The following is a 24,971-nucleotide window of genomic DNA, read 5'->3' as shown; positions in this document are numbered from 1 at the left end:
CCCACACAAGAGCAGGAAACAGACACAACCAGGTGGACCAGTTCAAGGTCTGAGAGATGACGAGGCCACGGAGGGGGCCTGCCAGTACAGGGGGGCCCACCCTTTTCAAAGGTATTTTTGTGGGAAAAAGTGTGCTGGGTGGGGGTGGCCAGTACCACATTTTTGTTTCTAGGCGGTCATTTTCTGGGGAGGACAATGATGAAGTGGGTGAAGAGGAGTTACTGGAGCCTTCCCCTGAGCTGGGAGCCTGTGGGAGTCAGGCCACTGGGACAGCAGCTCCCAGTTTCCAGGACAGCACCCATCTGAACTCGACAGATGAAGGAGGTTGCACAGATCAAGGACTGGGCCCAGATCCCCATGGGCGGATCCCACAAGGAGCTGGCAGCAGCCGTCCTTCTACTCCAACTACTCTGACAAATCTTTCGGAGCTTCTGAGCCAGGCACCCGTGTAGACTGGCGTGGAGGAGCAAATGGGAAAGCCAGAGAAATCATTTTTGTCTAGCTAGAAGGCCTGGTCCTTGGGGTCATCAAGTTGGGAAGTAAAAGCAGAAACACTGAAAACCAGAGGCGCACCAAAATTTTTCTCAAAATATTTAATTCTTTGGGGCTTTTTGGGAAGGTCACATGCCCACTTCCCTCCCCTCTCCCAGTCCACCCCTCTCACCCCACAAGCAGTAACACACACACACACATACGAGAACACACAAGGTTGACACACAAGGTCAACGGACTACTGCACTGGAAGGTCTTCAGCTAAGAAGTCTTGGCTTCCTTCCTGCCTCATCCTTAGGACCTCACACAGAGACATGTCCACTAAGCAGGGCTGCCTCCCCTTTGCCTGCTGTCCTAGGCATCCCCCAGACACACTGTCAGAGGGGAGATGGAAAGCAGCCTTTTCCATCACAGCCCATCTGCCTCAAACTCTCCAACACAGAAAAATAAACATCACACGGCCTTCTGGCACCATAAACACAGCAAGAACAACAGCTGTCTTGCAATTGTCTTTTTTTTTTTTTCCATTTTCTATTAAATTGATTGTGCTACATTAGCAGAAATACAAGCGAAGTCCCTGTCAGAGCACTGCTGGATGTCCGTGTGACAGTAACTAGGGCGGTCTAGTGAGCAGCCAGGGCTGGAGGGCCTACACCCCCTCATTCACTCTACTGGCTGGCCACAGGGCTCCTGACAGCTCTGGGGGCTGCAGCCTCTTCTCCCCACAGGTGATTTGTACACATTTATTTTCCGTGTATGCTTCTAACCCTCAAGCTTAGCCATGATTCGTCAGGTCTGAAGCATCCAAAAAGTAGCAGATCCTCCCCAGGAAGCTGAAGGGAGAGGCCTCACCCAGGTTCCAAGTTGTCACCCTTCCTTTGCTCCTACAAGACTCTTCGTAGAAGATATAATTAGTCTCCGGGCCTCTCGTGTCCTTTTTGTGGGCCCAGCAGAAGGGGGGGGGGGGGCGGCGGCTGGGAGTCAAGGGACTCCAATGAAGCCAAGTCACTTCTGGTTCCACATGAGCCCAAGTCTTTGGCCTGCAGGGGACAGAGCACAGGATGCCACCCAACCCCTTCCTACCCACATCCCCATGCCTACTGCCAGTTTGTGCCACAGAGCTTGCATTTGGCATGGCAGCCCCTCCCCTCTCAAGAAAGCTTTGGCGGATGGAGGCCCTGGCTATCCTGAGGAGGGTAGTGCAGAAGACATGAAAAGATGTCTATGACACCGTCCTACCAACTTGAATCAGAACACAGAGTGGCAACCAGACTCGTAGCACTGAAAAAATGCTTACTCTTTAAAAACAAGGATATATATGTGTATATGTATATAGGTATATACACGCGTCTGTCTGTGCAGCTACATACAAACCACACCGTATCTGGTCAAAGAAAAGTAAGACACACTATGCTAACGTCATCCCCAACAGTGGGAGACCTGCCCTCGTGGTGGGCAACAAAGGCCAGGAGGGAGCCCCCGGCCAGACCGCCTGCCCAGGTCAGCCGTGACCCTCTCAAGTCTGGGCCTCTCTTAGAAGGAGATGTCATGCGTGTGTCTGTAGGGTTTTCACCCTTCGACCAGAAGCCCCAGGAGACACTGAAGGAGGTGCTGTCCTCCAGCCACCCACAGAGGCAGGCAGTGGGTCATCGGCACCAGATGTGGCAAGTCTCCTGGACGTCACTGTCCACTGCGGTGGTTTCACATGTGGTTTTTACCATTTGGGTTTGTTAAAAGTCCTTAGAGTGACGTTACTCGGAATCTGACAGGTCACTTTAAATAAAGCAAAGTGTTAAGTGTGACAATTTTGTCCGTCATCTTGTTTTGTTTCTGACACATGCACCTTCCCTTCCCTCTTTCCACCCTTGAAAGAATCCCAGATTTCTTGAGGGCTTTCCTATTTGCCCAAGGGTCTCATCGGTACAGAGGAAAAAGACAAATCTACTCAAAAGGGCGAGTCCTGGCTACAAAAGTCAAGGAAAAACTTGGCTTTGCCTTCATCCCCATGACAACCAGAAGAGAAGTGGGGCACAAGGCTCAGCCACCTGGACAGACGGGGTCTTTAGGGCTTACAAAACTGCCCCCAACCCTCTGCCTCACAAGCTTTTCTTCTCTTTCCATCTGTTCACCTCTAGCAGCCTCAGGCCCTATGCTTGCACTTTCCTCATCGCTGGCTAAGACAGCACTCAGATGAGACTGTGCTGAGAGCTCATGCCCACAGCTGTTGGCAGAGATGAGCAAAGCCCTTGTCCTGATCCCCAAAACAAGAACTAGATGTGCTCCATCCAACAAGCGTCCCTAGACCACTAACCTCAGCCTGCTTCCAAGTGAGGAGGCCCAGTTTTCTAAATCAAACCACAGGCCTAGCACACCAGGACCACCTAGAAAATTTCTTCCTCCCCAGTTTGTCTAAAACATCTGGAATCTAAAAAATCTGGTCACAGCAGGCACGATGAACCAGTGTGTGCAATCTTGGGTGGTAAACACCTCGCTCTGACAGTCACAGGCCTTCCTGGTCCCACCGGCTGTGGTGACAAACGGCCAGCAACTCCATCTAAGACAGTGGAGATTCCTAAGCCCTGGCTACCTCAGCTTGCCCACCTCCCCTACAATCATGCGTAGTTCTGGTTCTAACACAGGCACTAAAGAACACGCTCATAGGTTGCTGACAGCAAGGCCCCAGGGGAACAACAGGCTGTATCATACCCACTGATGGACTGCCACTTCTCCAAGGAAGATGGAAAGAGGCCTTTCCTACTGCACAAGGTGCCTTCTCTTTTCCTGGGTGGAGCTGGATAACAATGATATCCTACCTGGCCAACACACCCTGCTATCTGATGGGATGTGAGGGCAGGAAAAACCAGGGACCATTCCGAGATGCCACAGAGAGGCAGCTCTTGTTAGCCCAGATCTAAAACGGAAGGAAAGTCAAAGAGAGAGTGAGCACTCAGTGAAAGGAGGCTGTACACTCCAGAGGGTCCCCTTTCCAATCCAACGGGGATGTCCAAGGGTAGAAAGCTGAGCCCTCGTCATCCATCTCAACAGAGTCCCTTCATTCCCCACCAGCGAGGAATCTTGCCCCCCAGAGTCAGGGGTTACCAAGTCCTCCAGATGCGCCCTACGGGACCCTCTTGGGCAGAAGGGCCCTGGCACAAGCCAGGCTGGGAGCAGCGGACCTCCTGCTAGCTGTGGTGAGCCCCAACGCCTCCCCACACACTCGCTCTGGGAGTCCCTTGGCAGAGATGTCTAACACGGAGATGGGGTGGTGCTTACAAGGGTCCATATTTCGTCTCATACTTGGAGACGATGCTCTTGCATTTGCCCACTTCCTTGCGCAACTCGGCAACCTCCGTCCTGAGGGCTGTGTTCTCTTTCTCCAGGAAAGCAGCACGGATGGTGATCTGATTTTCCTTCAGCCTGCGGGCATCCCGGGAACGCTTGGCGGCCACGTTGTTCTTCTTCCGGCGCGTCCAGTATTTTTCATCCTGGATCAAACGTTTGAGAGATCTTAACGATCTCCAGCAGGGAAGAGGCCCTCCCTACTTCCTCTGCTCCACACCTTGGCAGGCCCCCAGTCAGGGTGCAGCAGCCAGGCTAACAGGGGAAGACAATGACACTTAACTGACTTGGTCAGCAGTGAGCCCTGGTCTGACCCAGGACCTTGGGCTCCAAATCCAGCCTTATGTCCATTAAGCGACACATGAGGATGCATGTTTAAGGTGGGAGGTTCTCTTCAGAGGACACCTAGGGTGGGGACGGCTGGTAGCAGGTCCTCCCAGTGGACTACAAAGTGGCTCTTCTGCTGGGGAGTGGGGGTAGGGTGGGTGGGTGGGGGGTGAGGAGTGCCCTCTAGGGGCCAAAGGCTCCAAGGCCTCTTGGTATTCCACTGGCCAAACTGCAAGGGCTAACTCCAAGCTAAGACAGCTCTGGCTTGCTGGCTGTTAGAGAAGCAAAGCAGAGAATAAGAAGGAGCCAAGTGAGGAAGGAAAAGGGAAAGGGATAGTGGACCAGGAGCCAGGAGCCCAGCGTTCTAACGCTGTCTCTGCCACCATTAAGTTTACCAGGGTGACCAGGCAAATCACCAAAGTGGAGTTTCTGCCTCCTTTTCCGCAAAAGGGAGGGAGCAGAGGCACAATGTTCAAGGTCCCTTCCAGCACTAGAAGGCCTGCCCAAGATCTGGAACAAGGCTCCCCAAACAGGGGCTCTGCTGGCTCATCCCTCTAATTCTCTCGAGTTTTTGCCTGACAGGGCTCCCATCACTGATTCCATCCTACTCCAGTGTGTCTATAAAGTGGCAGGGTCCTTCCAGCTACACATGAGCATGAACCAGGGCCCCGCGAGGGAAACCAAATTACCTTCTGCTCATCAGGGACAAAAACCTTCTTGGCCTTTTTGATCATCGGCTGAGGCTTCAGGTCCTCTTCAGCAAACTTGTGCTTTCGAGGGTTGAAGAGTTCACCCCCTGGCACGCTGGAGAGCACCAAGTCTGCAGGGTCAGGGTTAAAGTTCACATCGACCTCCACACAGTTGGGGTCAATGGGACTGGGAGTCTCTCTTTCATTTTCCACAGAGGATTCTGAAAAAGATATATGAGGATGGGCTTGATAAATCCTGCAGGGTTAGGGAACTTCTGATCTACCTAAAGATCCAGGTTTCATCCCCAGATATATATCTTCCCACTCCTAAATACATGGTACTTACTGGCTCTATAAGAACACAAAATATTGCACTTATCACTGTCACTTAAGAAAAACCTCTCCTAAAGGAGCAGAACCAGGAGAACTTTATGCACAGCAACGACCACAGTGTGTGAGAGTTTTTTCTGGTAGACTTAGATTTTTGTAATAACACAAGAACTTCTTACAAAAAAAAAAAAATCCCAGTGGTGGATCTCAAGGCAAAATGCCTTCCACACTCAGAGAGAGAAATATGGAAGTCACTCACATAATGTAGCAGATCATGTTTGTGTATGTGTATGTGTTTGTGTATCATGTTCTGATTTGTTATACGATTTCTTTCATTTATCTTAGTCTGACTACATAGCATGACTACAGTGAAAATATACTCAATAGGAAAGTATATGTAGAATCTATACAGAATTGTATGCAGTCGTGGGGAGGGAGGGGGGTAGTGGGGGGTAGGTGGGGGGGGATAAAATCTCAATTGTATGGCAGTGATTGTTAAATATTAAAAAAAAAATGATAAAAAAAAAAAAAAAGAAAAACCTCTCCTAACACACCACAATCAGTCAATGCTACAACGCACACAAAGAATTTAAAAGGCCAAAGAATTAGAGTGATTTTCTATTTGACTTTTTCCATAAAGCTGAACAAAGTTTAAAATCGATGTAGCCTAACCTTCCTTCTGTTCTATGAAATTCTAATGGGATCGGGGAACAACTGCTCTTGGAGTGGTCTGTGAGCAGAACTGGACCTAGAGTCACCTTGGCAATTCATTCTACCTGGTTCAGAAACAGTTTGCTGAGGTCAGTGACCAGGTCAGGGGAAAAAACAAAATGCTGTCTGATGGGGAGAATCCCTGGATGCCCCAATAGCAGATTCTTCAGCTCACATGTGCAATTCTAGAAAAAGTGGTGGTTAGCAGGAATGGTTCCAGGATGTGAAATGTCTTGTGGGAAACAACTGGGGAAACTGGAGCATTTTAAAGGACAGGGAGGAAGCAGGATTACTGTCTTGAAGTGTTTTACAGGCTGACAACATTAAAACTGAGGCTTCAAAGGTCCAGCTCAACACAAGGCAGAGCTTTCTCTGCAAGAGCCTTCCTTATAGGATGGACTCTCAGAAATTGGCCTCCTCCTCTGCACTACCCCCAACAGGGGGGGCATCTGGCCTCTCCCCAAAGAAGTGCCACCTCCTGCCTTGGCCCCTTTCCCTCGCAGACAGATCTCACTGAGAGGCGCTCCATCTGGATTCCTAGCCTCAGTAGGCCTCTCCTCCCCAGGCCTTCAACATCACTGTCCCTGCTCTTCTGTACTTTCTCAAGGTTAACATCCTGAGTTCCCTCCTCACCCCCTGAGTCCTGACTGCCCCCAAGGATGATACCCAGATCTGAAAATACTGAGGTGAGGTGAGGTGGCCAGGATGGAGGAAGATGGGACTCTCCTCCCTAGTCTCCCCTCAGTCTCTGGGTTACTGCAGCCAAAGATGGCATCCCACAGTCCACTGGGTTCTCCACTTTACCTTGCTGAAACTTAAAACATTTTACCTTAGTGAATCCAGCTCAGATTTGAGCCCCCACAGACATTTCTGAAGCCTGACTCCCTAATCTAGTTTCAGCTGTCCCTACTAGCTCAATAAGAATGAACCTGATGCTTTTATCCAAGTCTCCAGAGCCACTCCCCTGGAGATTTTCTAAGATCCCATCAAGACTTGAGTCACTCCTCTTTGGGTCTGGACATTCAACTGCTTTGTAATACACCCTGTACTGTTGTCCAGCCCATGTTTCTCCACATTTTCCATAAGAAGAGTACAAGAGATTCTGTCCAATATTTTATTAAAATCAGGCAAATTTATCTCTGGATTTCCCTTATCTCCTAGTTTAGTAACCCTGTCCAAAATGAAGTAGGTCAGTCTGGCATGCCCTGAACTTGGCCCGTCCTTTGGGACTGCTGCTTCCTTTTCCGTATGGTCACTCACCATCCCTCGGATAACAAAGTCTAACATGTTCCCAGAAAATTCAATTATGGTCATGGTAGTATGCAGCTCATTCTCTTCCTTTTTTTTTTTTTAACTGGGACATCTGACCCCCCCCCTTCCAGCAATGCTTTGGCTCTTCTCTGTGATCTTTCAAAACTCAGGTGAGTTTCTTGTTACAAAAATTATTTAAGCAGATACTAGATGACCACTTGTCAGATATCATAGTAGAGATTTTCTTCAAATTACCTACTATGTGCCAGGCACTGTGTTAGGGACACAGCAAAACAAAGAACAGTCCCTGTCCTCAGGAGCTTATATTGTATTAGGTGAAAACTCATACACAGAAAAGTAAATCCCAAGTAGATCCAAAGGAAATTGATGCAGGGCTTGGACTAGCCAACCTCTGGGATCCCCTCCAACTTGGAGATTTCATGACACTAAGTAGAGGCCTAAGGGCCAGGCTGGCCTTACCACCAACAGCTCTTGGGGCAAGGCCACTTTCTCTAGGTCTGAAGCAGCTCCCTACATGGAGGAGGGGCTCATTTCTAAATGAGATGAAGAAACATGAAGTTCCAAAAGAATGTGAGAGGAAGGCTTCCAAATCTGCTTGTTTTCAGAGGATGTGCTTAGTAAACGTTTGTTGACTGACTGTGAAATTGGGAATATTTTATGCCTGTCTAGAGCTCCTACTCATCTAATATCTCTGCAAAAATGAGGATCAGGAGTGAGACCCCAGAGAAACAGGCAGGGTGGTTTTTTCCTAAGCAAAGGCTCTGGGTGGTTCTGATTTTCCCTATAGTGTTCTGGCCATCTGTAGCATCATCAACAAACAGCAGGACTTCCACAGGGCCTGGGCGGCTACTATTCTGATCCTTTGCTGGAAGGGGGATTACTCTGATGGGTATGAAGAGAGTACTTCTAACTGCAAAGCTGTCCTAGGATCTTCTAGATGGAGAAAGAAATTAATGAGTGAGGAGACACAGATGCTTAGAGATGTCGGATTGGGTGTCTTTATGTTCCAGAACCCCCATGACCAACCTGTGCTGGAGGCAGTCTCTGAGGGCTGAAAGACCATGGTGGAAGAGGATGATGGTGAAGCGGTGGAAGAGCTGGCTGACTCCTTCCCCTCCAACTCTGTCACAGGCAGCAGCACATTCTGAATCAGGTGAGTGGGGCTGGCTGGGATCCCATTCTCCAGCAAGAACTCATCCAGGTCCATGTACTCGAGGTGGAAGGATTCCCCATCATAGGGGATCGTCTTGTCCCAGATCGGGGGCATGAGAGAGGCAGACACAGCCATGGTGCTGGCCGCAGCCGCTTCATCTTCCTCCAGTTTTTCCTTGTCCTTTTCTTTATCTACAGACACAAAGTTCACCGAATGAGACAACTCCCTACCCTCTGACCCCTTCCACAAGACACTCACACTGAACACCCCACCTTACCCACCCATGGGCCATGAGCATCATGTCTCCTAGGTTATAAGGGACACAGAGAGAGGACATTTCACAACATAGCCTGGATTCTCCCATTTCTCAGAACAGCACTCTGCATACAGGAGGAGCTAATGTTTGTTGAGCTGAACTGAATGATGGGGCTTTCCTGAATACCACCTTCAAATCCTGAGGCTGGAGTTGGTGCCATAGGCATACTCTGCAAATCTAGTATTTGGAGATGTCTTGGAGTAAACAGAGAATGCAGTGGGGACTGGGAACAGGAATTCTGAGACACTAAAGGTAAGGGAGGAAATTAGGATTCTAATTATTTCAGCAACTTTAGGGGGAAAATGCCTTGACACTAAATAATTACCTAAGAATATTCTCCACTCTCCCCTGACTGTCCTAACAGCTGCTGCACAGTGAAGGCTTGGTGCTCCAAACAGCCCCCACAGCCAGGAGAAGATGGAGCTGCTGTGTCCAAACTTTTCAAATTAACACGGTTCCGATTATTATGAGCCTAGATCTATTACCAGAAGAAGGAAGTTACCCAGAAGGGCCCTGCAGTCAGGTTGGGGGCAGAGACCCTAAATCAGGGCCCAGGGGCAGGGAGGAGGTTCAATGAGCATCAGAGATGAGAAGCAGATGACCCCCCCCCCTCCCCAGCTCACCCCCTCAGCCTCACTTGTGATTCTGTCCTGTCCCCACCCCCACACATAGCCAGCTGTCCACCCAGACACCCTTCTCCTCACGGGCCTCTTAGGCCTTGTTTCAATCCTCTTCTCTCCTTACTGGTCTCCCAGCCTCCACCTCCCTCTACCTTCCCCCACCACAGCTGCCACATTAATATTCCTAAAACAGATCCATTACCTACTCAAAAATATTCAGTGACTCCCCTTTGCCTCTATAAACCCCATGATTTTTCTAGCATTTTCAGCCTTCCCCAATCTGGTCTTCTCATGTTCCTTCCCTTCATGCATTCTCTGTTATAATCACACTGGTCTGCTCAAAGTCCTGTTTGTCACTCTTCATTTCTGACTATCAGGTCCTTGCCCAGAGGGTCTGCCAGGTCTGGAATGCCCTCCCCGCTCCCCTTCACCTCCTAGAACCCCTAGTTCTTTTAGAACCCAGCCCAGGCCTCCTGGAACCTCATTAGCATTAACATTCCCTCCTTGAATCGTTTTTCTTACTTATCTAAAAACTTGATGTACATAGTTCTCCAAGAGGAGGTAAACTCCTTGAGGGAAGGGACCATTTTGTGTTGTCTTTATATTTCCAGCAACCAGGACAACGCTCAGTACACAACAGGTGCTCAATAAATGTTTATTTCATTGAGAACTAAAGAGAAGGAAAGGGACAGAAACATGAGGGCAAAAAGGAGGGGAAATGATGGAAAATTTCCAATAGATTTTAAGATCAGAGGGAGAAAATTCTGAACTGAATCCTCCAATGAAAGAGGAAAAGGAATGTGATTACACTGGAAGGAAAACTGGCCCCTGGTGGTCCAGAAAACAGACAGAAGGAAAACAAATGTGTTGGCTTGGTGTATGCCGGCCTAGCAAGCAAGATGGGTGGAGGTTCCTGCAATCATACTTTGGGAATGATCTCCAATCAGAGGTAACTGAATGCCAGGCAAACACCTTCTCTGCTGGCTCTGTTGGAAGAACACCTATGAAGAGTGTTCCTTCCAAACAGACTGCTCAGACAAGCTGCCAGCTGCCAGCCACCAGCAGTGAGGTCACCTGGGTCAGAAAGAGGCCGCGGTCAAGGTGCTAAGCCCAGGAAGGGCCAGCTTTGGCCTGGCCCAAATTCAGACAAGCCTTAAGGGAAAAGAAATGGATGAGAAAGGAGTTCAGGTCAAAGATGATCTATGGGATGAAGGTCCCACCAGGAGGTACAGCAGCCCACAGGTCTCCCCTAGAGAACATAGCCCCTCAGGCCCGGGGGCACCTCCAGGCCTGGTTAATCTCTACCAGCTCATTCAAAGCCAGGAGCCTCTCTCCTGCCAGAGAATCAGGACAGCAAGCTACTGGATCTCTTAACAAGGGCTGATGAATTGTATTATTAATATCGTTATTGGCTCGTGACCCTCTCTTTTAGGAGGGAAAAGAACACTGGGAAGCCTCCCCAGTTACTCTGCACCCTAACCAGGATGTTCATTCCCTGGGTCTTGGCTCAGGCCAGCTAAAGCACCTCCTTAAAACAAACAAAAGCAGTTCTAGTGTAGAGACAAAAGAAAGAGTTGGCCTCACCTGGCAAGCCAAGGGTATTTTATAATTCAAGAATGACAGCCGAGAGAGTGAGGTCAAAACAGGAGAAGCAGAGGAAACATTCACCCCTCTCACTCCCACATTTCCAAACTGTATTTAGGGTTTTGGAAGATTAAATCTGAACCACACCTCAAAGGACCACAGCTGCAAGGCGTTCTGACTTCCTACCCTCCAGGACCTTTTTGGAGAACCCCCTCATGGTGTCCACAATGCCACAGCCCAGAAGAGCGCTTCACTGCAGATGCTAATTCCCATAATTCAGCCCCTATAGAACCCTAGAGACAAAACGCTGCCCCCTCCTCACTGACTCCAACACTAATACTGTCCACATTGAACTGAGATTTTCTTCAGGCACGTACAAGGATGTGGAAGGCATCATCCTTTCACTCAATCCGTAAACATTTACTAAGCACCTACTACGTGTCAGGTACAGGGATAAAAATAGCCAAGTGAGGTTATTCTCTGCTCTCAAGGAAATGCCATTTTCCGGATCACTTCCACCAAAAGTTTGCCATTTCCTTCAACATATACGTACCAAGAAAATGAAGAACCCATCCCTAAGGCAGGCCAACCCTTCCAAGACCCCTCCGTTGACCATTAACCCTGACCGCCTGAGCCCATCCCCAAGTACCCTCCCCAGTGACCCCCACCACAGCCCATCTACACTCCCCAAGCCTCAATTTCCTCCTCTGCAAACGGGCACAGAACGGCGCCCACCGCGTGAAGATGCCCTAAGGACCGAGGAAAAGACGTGGCTGCAGGCGATCTCAAAGGGCAAAGAGCAGAGAGCCTCCTCAGCGGCCTGGAGCGGGGGGAAGCCATCTGCAGAGCGGACACCTGCCCACCTGGCCTCCGCTCACGCCCCGCCCTCGGACCCTGCCCGCCCCTCCCCCGGCTCTCGTCCACACTACCCTCGCCCGACCCCCGATCCTCTCCAGCTGACCATCCCCCTCCCTTTCCAACTCATCCCCTTTACTACCCCTCCCCCTCCTCGGCTGACTCCTCTCCTCCCCTCCCCCAGGGATCCCATCCTTCTCCACCCTCCTCCCCACCCGTCCCCCTTCATCCCCTCCCCCACTGGCTCCCCTCCCCCTCCCCTCCGCGCAGGCGCACTGCCGCCCTCTCTCCGTCCTGCCCGCCCCCCTCACCGAGCCTCGCCTCGCGCGGCGGGTTCTCCATCAGCTTCTTCAGCACCAGCGGGAAGGAGCCCGGTGGTCCCCGCTCTGCCACCGCCTCCCTCCCTGACCCGGCCTCAGCCTCCAGCGGAGGCTTCTTCTCGGCCCCGCCGCTGTCGGACATGGTGGCCCGCGCCCGGCTCGGCTGCAGCTCCTGGCCGAGACCGCTGTGAGAAGGCGCCGCTGCTGCCGTGAGGCTGTACTGCGCAGGCGCAGACAGCCCCTCTCCCCTCCCCCGACTCCCGGAGCGCTCCGGCACATTCATTATTCAGAAGGCGAAACCCCGCGGCCCGCGGCTCGGCCTCGTGATGGGCCCGCCCCCAGAGGGAGGAGCGAACGACGCTCAGCGCTCTGATTGGTACAGCGGCCTGGGGAGCCTCAAGGCACGTGCGGGGCCGGGTGAGCGGCGCCTCCGGAGGTCCCGCCTCCGACCCCTGATTGGGTCCCGCAGACGCGAGTGTCGCCAGCTGTTGCTTTCTCAGCTCCTTGGCTCCTTCCCCTCCCGCGTTCTCCTCTTCTCCCCAACTCCTGTGCCTAAAGCTCCGGCCTCTTGACCCCTTGGGCCCCGGGAGCGGCGGAGGTTTGGGAAGAGTCTGGGCTTGGGGCGGGAGCCAATCAGCGAGCCCGCCACGCGGAGAGCTGTCCGGTCGGGTCACGTGTAGCCGCAGCTGTCCTTAGGCGCACGGGTGGGAGGGAAGCAAAGAACAAGGCGCAGCCAATGGAAGGCGGGGGCGGGGCCGGAGAGCTCGTGGCGCCGCACGTGCACGAGGGGGCGGGGCCGGGCTAGAGGCCGAGGTGGGGAGTGGGGCGGAAGACCTGAATGCCCACGTGCTCCCCGCCTCGGGGGCAGCTCTGCGCTCAGCCCGGAGGTGGAGGCCTGGGCTGTGGCCCCGCGCCCAGCGTGCACCGCGCTCTTGGTAATAGTTAATCATTAGAATGAGGAGCAAGGAGTAGTAATCGCTCCCGTTGGTTGCTCTTTAAGGCTTATTATCTCATGTAATCCTTTTGACAATCCTAAGGGACTACTACCCCTCCCCCCCCATGGCACCGTGGGCGTTCAGCAATCCCCCTTCACACCCCCCCCAGAGGATCGGCTGTCATCATTATCCCGGAGCCCGGCCCACTAGTCCGCGGGCATCCCCCAAGCCCCGCCCCAGCCCCGCCCCGCCCCGCCCCGCGCCCCTCCATCCCCTCCCCCTCTCCAAATCCTTCGCACGAGCCCCGCCCCCGTCCTCTGGCTCTCCTTCCGGTCGGCAGTTCTCGCTGGTCCCCCACGTGGGGCTGGCCGTTGAAAGCCCGCGCCTGCCTCTCCCGCCCATCTCCCGAGCTCGCCCAGTTTCAGGCAGAAGCTGGCGCCCCCCGCGCTGGCCCGGGCGCAGGGACCCTGAGATCTCCGGTGCCTGGCGGGAGGCCCGGCCACCGTCGGCGCACAAGGGAGTGGAGAGCAGAAATGCGGCCTGAGAGGGTAGGGGCCGGAAGAGACGGGCCACGGAACCAGTGCGGGGCGGGCGCGGCTCAGCGTCCGGAGAAGAGCCGGGGGGATTCAGCGCCCACCCAAGCCCGTCTGCCACCCGCATGGGCAGCGTGGAGTGGCGCACCAGCCTGTGCCAAGCGGGCACGGAAATGTACAGTGTCCCAGTGGGGCGGTGAGAACCCAGGCTGCCTGGGCACTGCCCGGTCCATTCTCCCCACCCCCAGAGGAATTGGGGGGTCCTGGTCCTGCGCAGACTTAGATGCGCAGAGGGAGGTGCTGAAGGAAGCAGAACCTTGGCTGGACAGCTCCAGAACTCGGAGCCTGGGCCAGACAGATCCAAGCTGTGACTCCTGGGCCCCGGAGCCCTGTGACCTCAGTGCGGGTAGAGCTGAGCCTGCGGAGGGCTGCCCCGCAGCAGAGACCGCCCTGAGGCAGGAGACCCGGGTGTCTGCGTGAAGTAACATCTGTCAATGCTGTTCGCGCTGCCTGCCTGCTAATAAATACTTTATTGGTATTTCCCCCTCAGGGTGTTGCCACCCACAAAGATGGAGCAGAGAGCATCGTGAGATCTGGAAAGCACCTTAGAAATCCACGGAGAGACGTGAGGGAGTGGAGTGGTTTGGCTGGAGACCATCCCCCTGACTAGGAGAGAGAAACAGGCATTCAGAGGCAGAGAAAAGAGGAAAAGGAGGAGGGAGAGAGAGACTTGTGACTGCGCCAGACACCATTCTTAGCACTGGAGATAACAAATAGAAAACAGTACCCGCCCTGGAGGGCTTACATGGACAGGTCATTTCCCTTGGAAACTTGGGCACATCCCTTCCCTGTCTGGGCCAAAGCTTCCTCCCCATAAATGAAGGGATCAGACTTGGCCTCTAAGAGCGCAGTCCAGCTGGAAATCCTGTGCTTCTAGGAGCTGTTTCATTTTTCAGTGACCTCCTCAAACTCTCACATTGGGAATTGGGAATTCAGTTGAACTGGAGCAGATCTGGGCAGGGAATGTGATGACCATTACCAGGTTCAGGGCACTATACTAAGGCCAATTGTTCATTTGTAGCATTATTATTACGTTGTATAGTTTGGAAGAGCGCTCACAGAATCATAAGTCATTATAACGGCATGGGGTTTGTTGGCCAATTACATTACAATTAGATGCCGATGGCATCCAAGTCTCCTGGTGATATGGTAAATATCCTTGAGTCTGGCATTCACCTCCCTCCTGAATGGAGACAAAACCAGGAAATATGCTCGTCTAGGTAATAATAATACCAACCCTGCTATGAAGATCAAGCTTCCATTCAGCGATGAAAGCAGCCAATTACCTACGGCCTCTGCACCTACAGAAAACTATGCTTTGCCCACAGTAGGGAGCTTGGAAAATATTTGCAGAAAATGTTAGTGGGAGGGTCCGCAAATTAAAACTTCTCTTGTTCCAAGCCATAGGCGTTCAGTTTGCTGCAGCATTAAACAAAAATCAGTCTGTTGGCTTTACCCTGGAAACTCAGACAAAGAGCCCCAGGTTTCTGGGGCGCAGGTCCTGGACGTTGCTGCTGGGGCCTGCTTAGGCAGTCAGCACGCATTAGGCCTTTCTAGACCCAGAACTATAAGACACTTCAGAAGCCGTCTAAGCTAACACTTTTATGTTACAGATGAGGAAACTAAGGTATATGAAGTCAAATGACTAAGTACTAAGATCTGAACTCAGATCACCTGACTCCAGAGCCCCATTGCTTTCCCCCATCCCCATACTACTTCTTGGTCAAAAGGTCTACGACTATGGGGCAGAGGCCAGTATTGGACTTAGAATCAAGGAAGACCAGTTCAAATCCTGCCTCAAAGACACTTAAGTGGTGTGACCCTGGGCTGGACATTTCACTTTACTGGACCTTAGCTTCCCCACGTGTAAAGTGGGAGGGTTGGACTCAGTGATCTCAGAAACCATCTAGGACAACTCCCTCATTTTACAGATGAGGAAACAGACTCAGCATGGTTGTGATCTGCCTAAAATTACAAAGGGTGACATCTGAATTCAGGACTACCCAGAGTTTAATCTACCAATAAACATTTATTAAGTTGTTTATGGGCAAATGGAGTCAGGAAGACCCAAATTCAAATCCAGATTCAGACGTTTCCTAGTTGTGTGACCCTGGGCAAGTCACTTAACCCTGTTTACTTCAGTTTTCTCATCTGTAAAATAAGCGGGAGAAGAAATTGGCAAACCACTCTAGTATCTGTGCCAAGAAAACTCCAAATGGGTTTGAAGGCAAAGACAAAACTGGATGGGCTCCTGGTTCAAGGAGCTTACATTCTATTGGATCCTCAGCTCTCTAACCTGGCTCTGAATGTAGGGACCCTTCAGGGCTTCACCTAGAAAAGGGAGCAGCACTGGCTCCTTTTTATGAAGTTTGCTGCTTTTACTACTTCAGCCATATCCTGGCTTCAGTTCCATCCCCCTCCCAGGGCCCCAAGTGTTCCCATGGAGTGCCTCAGAACACCAATGCCATCCCCCAGGGCTGTTTCATGAGGAGTGGAGCCACTCCTAGGTCCCCTGCCTCTACTTGCCTTTTCTTTTGTGCCCATGAAAGTCTCCAATCTTCCCCTGTTCTCCTCCCTGGGTTTTGCTGATGAGGCTCTCACCTGACTGTTCCTTGGTGGGTCACCATCAGTGTCCCTTCTCCCTTCCCAATGAAGTGTAGAGGGTCGGCCGGAGCCCCTAAAGGTTATGTCCTGGTCCTCTTTTTCCTCACACTATTGGTACCTCATTAACCTTCCATGGCTTCTCTTACCATCGATACAGGTGACAGCCAGACAGGGATGTACTGGAGCCAGCTTGAACTCATGGAGCCTGCTGCTAAATTGTCAGCATTTGCACTTTGGAATTTTGCAAATGCTTCAAATCAGGTTTTGGTTAATTGTTGTGTTGGTTGTCTAGACTGACGAAAGTGGCAGAGAAAACACTACTAATGCAGGTTCAGCTTCAGAACATGTGAGCCAGTTGTTAAACATTCACCAGGATATCCCTGTTCCTAGGTCTACAGCTGTAGCCATACCTCCTTCCTGAGCTCTGGTCCCTATGCCAGCTGCTTGCCAGATATCCCCATTAGCATGTCCACTTTGACATGTCTAAAATGTTCCAAATTCTCCTATTTCTGTTAAAGGCACCACCACCATCTTCTACCATATTAACCCCACAGTCACCCTTGGATCCTTGCATTTTCCCCCTACTTTAAGCATCAGAATTTTGTGGATTCAACTTCTAACATGTCTCCCATCTGTCCACCCCACAAGGACAGGCACATCATCACCTTTAGTTCATCACCAGAACCTCCTAATTGGTCTCTATACAGTCCTTCCTCTCTCTAATCAATTAACAAGCATTATTAAACTTCTACACCAGAATTGCCAAATCAACATTTCCAAGACAAAGGTCTAACCATGTCAAAGCTCTTCAATGGCTCCCATTTGCTTCTAAAATAAAATCCAAACTCTTAGCTCAGCTTTTAAAACACTTTTCAGGTTGGTTCACACTTTTCTTTTTCATTATGAACATGCTTACTTTTCCTTTTCCAGACTTACTCCCTCCTCCCCACTCTTCCAGACAACTTGGACAGCTCCAAACTCAGCATTCCCTCCCTGCTCCTGGCCTTTCCCAAGGATGTCCCCATACCTAGAATGTGCTCTCTCTTCCCATCCCCCTCTTCGAATCAATTCCTAAATTCTTTCAAAGCTCAGCTCAGGGGCACCCTTCTAGTTGAAGGCTTTGGAGGCCCCTCCCCCAGGCTCCTCAGATCATTCGACTTGTATTTCGAACGTCTATGGAATGGAATGGAATGAATGAATGGAATGGAATTCCTTGACTCCTTCCTTCCTTAATTTGGGGGATCTGACATTCTCATCCTTGTAGGGTGTACTTGGAGGGCTACCCTGACTTCAGAAACACTTCCCCCCTTCTGATACCTGATGCCTAAACGTGTATACTTAGAGCTTAATACCTTTAGCTTAATACTAGCCAGCCCTGCTAAAATAAAACTGAGGCCTTGTCTTTGCACAGTGAATACACATCCATTATTTCCTTTGGTTTCTCACAATAGTCCCCAGACTGGACTGAGCAGGACATGAGATTATCATCCTCATTTTACAGGCAGGAAACTGAAGCTCAGTGCCAGGTCCAAGGTCAGCAAAGGAGAACAGGTGGCAGACCCCGGCTTGGACCTATGTGAGTGGCCATGGGGTGGGAAGGCTTAGCATGGCTGGCACTCACTCACACTGGAGTGCTCCTTTCCCGAGGTTAGGATCTTTCAGAGATTCTTCTGAGAGGGAAAAGAGGGAGAAGTGTGTGTGTGTGTGTGTGTGTGTGTGTGTGTGTGTGTGTGTGTGTGACAAAATGAGGTGGGGGCCCAAATGAGGCAGGGGCTCAAATCGAGTTTCATTTCACTCCTACTCATGCCTTTGGCCAGCCCTGAGGAGTCAGTGTCCCAAAGGAGTGAATCATTGGTATGGTCAGAAGGGAGAGTGAGGTCGTGAATTCCTCTCCACCCTCCCTCCCCAGAGAATATTAAATAGAGACTCAGAGAACTTGGGTTCAGCTGTGTGACTTTGGATAAGTCACTTTTCTCTGGGTCTCAGTTTCCTCATTTGTAAAATGAGGGGATTGGGCTCCTTTAAGTGCCTTTCCAATGCTCAGATCCTGGGTTTGTATGTAGTTCTAGACCCAAGACTTCAAGGAGATTATTGACGCGCTGGAGCAAGTTACTAGGATGGCAAAGAGAGCTGGAGATTGTCAACAAGCATTTTATTGAGTGCCTCCTATGTGCCAGGCACTCTGCTAAGCACTGGACCAGGATACAAGGGGATTATTGGAAGAAACTGAGAATGTTTAGACTAGAGAAGAGAAAACTCACATGAGAATATGACAGCCATCTTCAAATATTTGAAGGGTTCATCTGTAGAAGTGGGATTGAATTTATAGTATAATAGACCATAGATGTAGATCTGGGAGGGGCTTTAGAGGTCTTTGAGTCCCACTCTTTCCAGTCAACAAACATTTATTAAATCCCTACTGTGTGCCAGGTACTATACTAAGCTTTCATTTTACTGAGGAAACCAAGGCCCAGAGGTAATAATAGCCAGTATTTATATAGCACTTGGAGCACAGCATCCATTATCTCATCTGATCCTCACCCCAAACCTATTTCGTAGTGACTTGTCTAAGCTCCCTAGCAGGTAGGTATCTGTGGTGGGATTCAAACCCAGATCTTCCTGCCTCCAAGTCTAATGCTCTACACTACCTCGACTTGTCCTGTTTGTTCATAGGGGCAGAATTAGGAGCTATGTGTACAAGTGGCAGAAGTAGATTTCAGCTTGATATAAGGACAGTCTTTTGTCACTAGAGGTAGTGAGTCTTCAAGCAGAGGTCTTATTCAGGCAGGGGCTGGACTAGGCTCCCTCAGAGGGAGTCTTTCCCTTTTTGGCTCCCCACTCCAGCTCCAAGATTTGAAGATCCCTCCAGAGGACTCTGAATGCTAGGATGTGCTTCTCTTTCTGAGATACTCAGTTCCTATTTGGGGCAGCTGTGATCCTCAAGAAGTTTCTCCTTCTATTAAGCTGAACTCAAATCCTCCACAACTTTTCCCCTGGCTCCCCTAGAAGTCAAATGGTTCTCTGGAAATGAAGGTCCCGTGGGCCACTGACAGATACCAGTGTGCTGCTTCCCCTGACCCTGAATCCCGGGCCCCAGGAGTTGTGGGGGCTCATTATCTCCATGAAGGGACCTCTACCCTTGACAAACCTTTAGCCATGGAGGCAGCCAAGCAGGAATTCCCAGCATCCTAGACCTTTCTACCAGGATCCTTTCATGGGCCTCTTTCTCTCCCCCTTCCTCCCCTGAAATTGCTTTGTGTTTATCTTGTGTGTACTTACCTGTATAATATTGACATTTTTCACCCCACCCCCAGCATGTAAGCTCCTTGGGGGCAGGCTCTGGGGACATGGGGGAGTAGTTGAAAAGGCAGTACTGCACAGTCTGAACTTGGGGTCTGGATGACCTGAGATAAGCCACTTACTAGCTGTGGGACTCCCCTCCTCCCCCACCTCTTTATCTCTTTAGTCTCAGTTTCCTCACTTGTAAAAGGGAGGTGATAGCATCACTTACCTCCCAGTGTGGGTGTGAGGACCAAACTCACATTATTGTGGCATGATATAGTATAGACCTGGGCACTTCTGACACATGTGGGCATCTCAAGCACCTGCTTCCTAAAACTGTAGGTTGTACAGGAGATAGTGACTTGCACCAGTAAAGGGATTTTCCACATCTGGGAATTCTCTATGCCAGTGGCTCTCTAAGCTTGGACTGGGACCCATGGGGGTCCCACAAGGTCAAAGCTACTTCCCTAATAATACTAAACCATGTTCACTTCTCACATGGTGAATATCAACATAACCCACATAAACAAAAGTTTTGTTGGGGGAGTCCACAATAATTTTAAGAGTGTAAAGGTATCTTCAAATCAAAATGACTGAGAACTGTTTAGCTATGCCATTGAAATCCTAGGTCCAGATCCTATTCCCTATGGGCTGCTTAATTAAAATGAACTGAGGAGATAAAAAGTCACCAGAAAAACAGAACCAAAGGGAACAGAACCTGGGAAAAGCTGATGGAGAAGGGAGTTTCAAATAGGGAAGCTGGGTAAGGGGGTTGAGATCCCAGAATTAGGAAGCAGAGCAGTGTGAGAATGGCTTCGAGGCAGAGAGAGCCGGTGGAATGTCCTGGCAAGTCGTCGGATCAGGTGACTTGCTGGGCAGCAGTCAGAGGGCCTGGGGGCAGGTGGGGTTGTCTACCGAGAAGAGACTCCCCTTCTCCAAGGGACTGGCAAATGGACGGAGAGCTGAGCCTAGGCCATGGAAACTGGCAAGACATTGGAGAGAGGAGCACATGCCTATCCCCATGGCAGGTTCTAACAAGAGGCCCTTTGAACTGGAAAGGGGAGTGACCCCAGGCAGTGCCCATAAAGCACGACTGGGTACTTTAAACCTGTGCCAGGGTAACTGGGGGATGCTTGGCAGCACCTGCTCCTTATCTCAATCACTCATGGCTTTGACGCTGGAGTTCCCTCACATGGCTGGAAAGCTCGGCTGTTTACTTGTCCCCACGGAGAAGTTTGTGGAGTGGACTAGGGTCAAAAGCGTAACATTGCTTGTTCTTTCTACAGTGAGAACCTCTCCCCTATTTACTCCTGGTGGGGGGTGGGCAGCAGAAAGTTGGCCAAGGCTAGGGAATTCCAAGAGGACTCAGATGAGAGGAGCTGGATGAGTGGCATGAGTCAGCCCAGTGGTCAGTACTCACCATCTCTACTAGTCTTCCCAAGTGGAGTTCATTGCTGAGTAGGAGGAGAAATACGTTTGCCATGCCCATTTTAAAGATGGGTAAGCAATGTACTGCACAACCTTAGACAAGTCATTAGTGTAAGGAAGAACGAGGTCTAGATTAGGAGTCAAAAGACCTAGATTTGAATCCTGACTGCCTGCCTCAGTTTCCTCATCTGTAGAAGAAGAGGGTTGAACTAGAAGGCTAAGGTCCCTATAATTGTAAGTTTCCAAAGAACATCACCTCTCAGCCTCAGTTTCCTGATTTGTAGAGTGAGGGTGTTACCTCACTCTACAGACTCACTCAGAAGTTGTAGCCTAAAACTCTTCGTCTTCCTCTAGAAGCTCTTGGGCTGTTCTGGATTGTAGGAATCCAGGACCACCATCCCTTGCACCAGGTTGGGATATTTGCTGTGCATGGGAGGGGTGGCTAATCATTGTGATTCCTGGTTTGGGGTTGGCCTTCTGCTCAGTCATGATGCTTCTCAGGCTCATATTTTAACTCTTACAAATGGTTTGGGAAGCCTGGGAAATGGTACAGTGAAAAGGGACAGGGGCAGAGCAGGGCTGCTGGGCCAGGATGAACTCACCGCTAGGAAAGCCTTCCCACGCCAGGTACAGAGTTATTTGGAAATTGTCTCTTCTACTAGAGCCTGAGCTCCCTGAGGGCAAGAGTTGTGTACCTTTGATCCCTTGCATTATCTCACAAAAGAGTAGCCCAGTTCTGGGCTCCTAAGCCCTAAGTAAATGGCTGATTGATTCTCCTGGCTTCTTCACCCTGTTGAATGTAGGTCCAATGCGCCAAACTCTGTGGGATCTCCCACCCTTGAGCCTGTCCAGTGGGCACAGTGAAACTCATCCTAAAAAGGGACACACCAGAGACTCAGGTGCCTACTGGTTGTATGACCCGGAACAAGTCACTTAACCTCTGTTTGCCACAGTTTATCTGTAGAGCGAGAGGGCTTTGCTTAAACCTATGATCCTAAGTTGCCAAGCAGGTACCAACCTATATTGGTGGAGAATTTGCTCATTGCAAGTTCCCTTTACCAACACAATCAAAATCTGACCCCTCCTCCCCCATATAATTTATTTACATGCACAGATGCTGTTTTCCCAGAGGTCAGGGGCTATGACAAGCGAAGTTTCCTCATCACACCAGTGACATTGTAGGTCCAATCTAATGCTTTTGTCTCTCTACCATCCAGCAGGTTGCTCGATATACAGTAGGCGTTTAATAAATGCTTGTTGGATTGAATTAGCACATTTTATAGAGAAGGAAACTAAGGCTCAGTGTGACAAAGTAATGACTCCCCTGAGGTCTAAGAGTGGGATAGGGAGCTTTGTCTCTTTCGGGAGCCCAGGGCTCTTGGTCCTAGGCACAATCATCTCATCTAGGTACTCTACAGGGAAAGTGGGCAGATGTGTCTCTCAGGCTCTGGCAGAGCACCCAGGAGGTCTGTGCAAGTGGCCAACAGGAAGCAAGTCTGCATCACTGCCTGTCTTAGGTACACAGGTGCATACCGCTGCCTGTGAACATGATCGTTACTGCTCCTTCCTATGGAGTTCCTCCTCCTGCCCCAATGGAAGCAGCCTCAGGGGCCTCTAAACCATTCCCAGGGGAGCATCCTGCCACATTCATGATTGGGCAGCAGGCACATCCTTCTCCTGTTCTGCTCAGAATCCCTGTACCTTGGAGGGCACAAGTCGTCCCTGGAACAACCTCTCCCATGAAGCTGGGTCCAGCCTCTCCTTGAGAGCCTCCAGGGCCCCCAGGCAACCCATCCATTCCAACTCTCCTTGTTAGCAGGGCCCCATTGCAAACTTCCCCAGAATGCCTCGCTGGCCTCTGAGCAGGATTAGTGGGATGGGTCTGGGGTGAAGGAGGGTCTGAGCTCTAGCCACCGGCCTCCCACCCTGGAGTTTTCCCCTTGAGCTGGTTTTTCCTTCTCTACAGTGATGTCTCTGTTGGGAAGCAGACCTTCCCTTTTCTACTTTTTGCACTTAGTTTATAGCAGCCCCCCAGGTTCAGATGCCAACCCGAGTTGACATATGGGTTTGTCCCTACTTCCAAGAGTCGTGGGGTAAAACTACGGACAAGAACCAGGTGGGTGCAATGGAGGATGAGAAACAACAGTTTCTGCCCAAGTGGGTGAGGGGTGGAGACCTGGGAACCATAGGACAGACATCAGAGCTCACAGTCCTGCTCTTGGCAGGGAGGTGGTGATCTGCTGGGTTGGAGTTTGGGGTGCTCAGCTGAACGTTTGGTTACAAGGGAGGGTACTTTTGGAAGAGAGTGGTATATGCTAAAAAAAAAATTGGTGAACTTTTTTTTAAAAGGAAAGATTAGACCTATATGTACAGATTGGGGAGTCATCAACCAATCAACAAGCATTTACTGAACGTCTGTAGGTCAGGCACTGTGATAGGGGCTGGGGATACAAAAAAAGGCAAAAAAAGTGGGACCTGCCCCCTTAGCTTACAGTCAGATGGGGAAAACAACCATATACATACATGTATGTATAGATACACATGTACATGCTATATACAAAATACATCACACACACAGTGTCCCAAAAGTCTTAGGGCCATTTTAAACTTTAGTACCATAGAGATGGTAATTGAACACACAGGACATGAGGAACTTGGGAGTCTAGGCTGCACTGATCTGGGTTTTCTACTCTAGTATCAGCCAATAATAAGTCCCATGTCTCTGATACTGAAGGTATGCAGAGTGTTTGCCTCCCAACAACATTGTCCCAACTGTCTCCTTGTGAGACAGACTGTGGTACTAGGAGTAGCCTCAGTTTACAGACTAAGAGACTGAGGTTCCGAGGGAGGAGTGCTCTGCCTAGAGTTGCTCCAGCTGGTGGGATTCCGAACCAGAGCTCTCCTACCTCCAGATCAAGCACCGTTTTGGCTACACCAGGATAACTCTCAACTGCCCCAGGCCCAGGGGATCTCTGGGGAGCCCTGATCACGGACAGTTCCTTACTTGAACAAGCTGGTTCACTGATAAAACTCTAGCTGATCTCCAATTGGTTTTAACCGCAGGGCTGAAGAGGCCCCTTAGAGGCAGCACTGGCCACTGAGTCTGCTTCTCTGCCTCTCGCAGGCTCTCGCCTTCCCTTTTGCCCTGTCCCTCAGCCCTGTGTTTGACCGTGGTTTCCTAGGAACTGGTACTCTGGCCCTTATGGCTTTGTTACATAACATTTATCCCATCTAAGAGTTGCACCCATCCAAAGAGTGAGGTGCCTCTACTTCCCAGCCTTCTGTGTCCAGAGGAAGAGGCCTGGCCACGCCACCTTTCCTAGCCTGTTTCATCTCAGTACAGTGACTCCAATGCCTACTCCAGACAGATGGTAATGCCTCTTGTGCCCCTCTCTGAGGCTGCCCCATGCCAGCAGCCCCAGGTAGCTGGGTACCTCCCCATGCTTCCTCTCTTCCCTCTTGCCAATTGAGCTGAAGTCAGGTGGGCAGTGCCAAGCAGCCAGGCAGCTCCTGCTCGGCAGTTATGCACCTGGGTACCCGCCCACCTCCTGGCACATGGGCAGCAAGATGCCAGGAGATAAATGGGGGGCCCCAGTCAGCCTGAGCTCCCCAGGACTCCTACCTGTTCTCCGGTCAGCCCAGGGCAGGGAGTGCTCCAGCAGAGACTTCAGTACCTCAGGCATGTCCATGGCAGGACCCACCCCAATCCGCTCACAGCTCGACATGGCACTCCTAGGGGGGAGCAGGAGAGAGCAGCTCTCGAGAAGCAGCCCAACCAGCCAGAGCCTCAGGGTGACAGGGAGAGGGAGAGGGAGCAGGCAAGGCAGCCAATAAGCCGCAGAAGCTGCTCAGCCCTCGCCTTCCCACCCCCGCGCCAGCTTGGGCTGCCTGGCGGGCCTGGGCACCATGCCAGCAGCAGCACGTGGAGCTAGCCATGGCCAATCCCACCATGGAGAACAGGGCCTGTTATCTAACTTTGCAAAAGGAAGTTTGGCTGCTCACAGGTCAGAGAGCTTGGAAGCAGCCCAGTCACATAGATACACAGACACAGACACACACACGCATGCACACGCACAAGTACCTGAATGTACAGCATAAACACCAACCCACCTCACCCACAG

At 50.9% G+C, this 24,971-nt stretch overlaps 1 protein-coding gene and 1 long non-coding RNA gene across 3 annotated transcripts; one reads left to right on the top strand and one right to left on the bottom strand.

Moving 5' to 3' along the window:
• Nucleotides 1–578: 578 nt before the first annotated feature.
• On the bottom strand, nt 579–24,703 carry TEF (TEF transcription factor, PAR bZIP family member). 2 transcript variants are annotated; one of them, XM_072656266.1, is made up of 4 exons: nt 24,473–24,703; nt 8,187–8,504; nt 4,848–5,068; nt 579–3,977 (listed from the first exon to the last, which is right to left on the bottom strand). In XM_072656266.1, the coding sequence occupies exons 1-4, from the start codon at nt 24,573–24,575 to the stop codon at nt 3,762–3,764; spliced, it is 858 nt and encodes a 285-aa protein (XP_072512367.1). In that variant the 5' UTR covers nt 24,576–24,703; the 3' UTR covers nt 579–3,761. The 2 variants fall into 2 exon arrangements, with proteins under 2 accessions (XP_072512367.1, XP_072512366.1); XM_072656265.1 differs by lacking the exon at nt 24,473–24,703 and adding an exon at nt 12,000–12,291.
• On the top strand, nt 12,340–17,555 carry LOC140534792 (uncharacterized). The gene is made up of 2 exons (XR_011977464.1): nt 12,340–12,425; nt 14,027–17,555. It is a non-coding gene; the product is annotated as an uncharacterized lncRNA (long non-coding RNA).
• Nucleotides 24,704–24,971: the final 268 nt, after the last annotated feature.

Source organism: Notamacropus eugenii, chromosome 3, assembly GCF_028372415.1.
Source record: "Notamacropus eugenii isolate mMacEug1 chromosome 3, mMacEug1.pri_v2, whole genome shotgun sequence".
Classification (NCBI taxonomy): Eukaryota; Metazoa; Chordata; class Mammalia; order Diprotodontia; family Macropodidae; genus Notamacropus; species Notamacropus eugenii.
This window is presented reverse-complemented; position numbering and strand designations above follow the sequence as displayed.

Bases quoted from the DNA above. Each gene is read 5' to 3' on its own strand.
- TEF (XM_072656265.1), bottom strand. From the start codon at position 12,291: ATGAATGTGCCGGAGCGCTCCGGGAGTCGGGGGAGGGGAGAGGGGCTG. The intron at 8,505-11,999 runs GTGAGGGGGGCG...TTGTGTCTGTAG, and splicing joins GCCGCGCGAGGCGAGGCTCG to ATAAAGAAAAGGACAAGGAA. The intron at 5,069-8,186 runs GTTGGTCATGGG...TATCTTTTTCAG, and splicing joins AGAGACTGCCTCCAGCACAG to AATCCTCTGTGGAAAATGAA.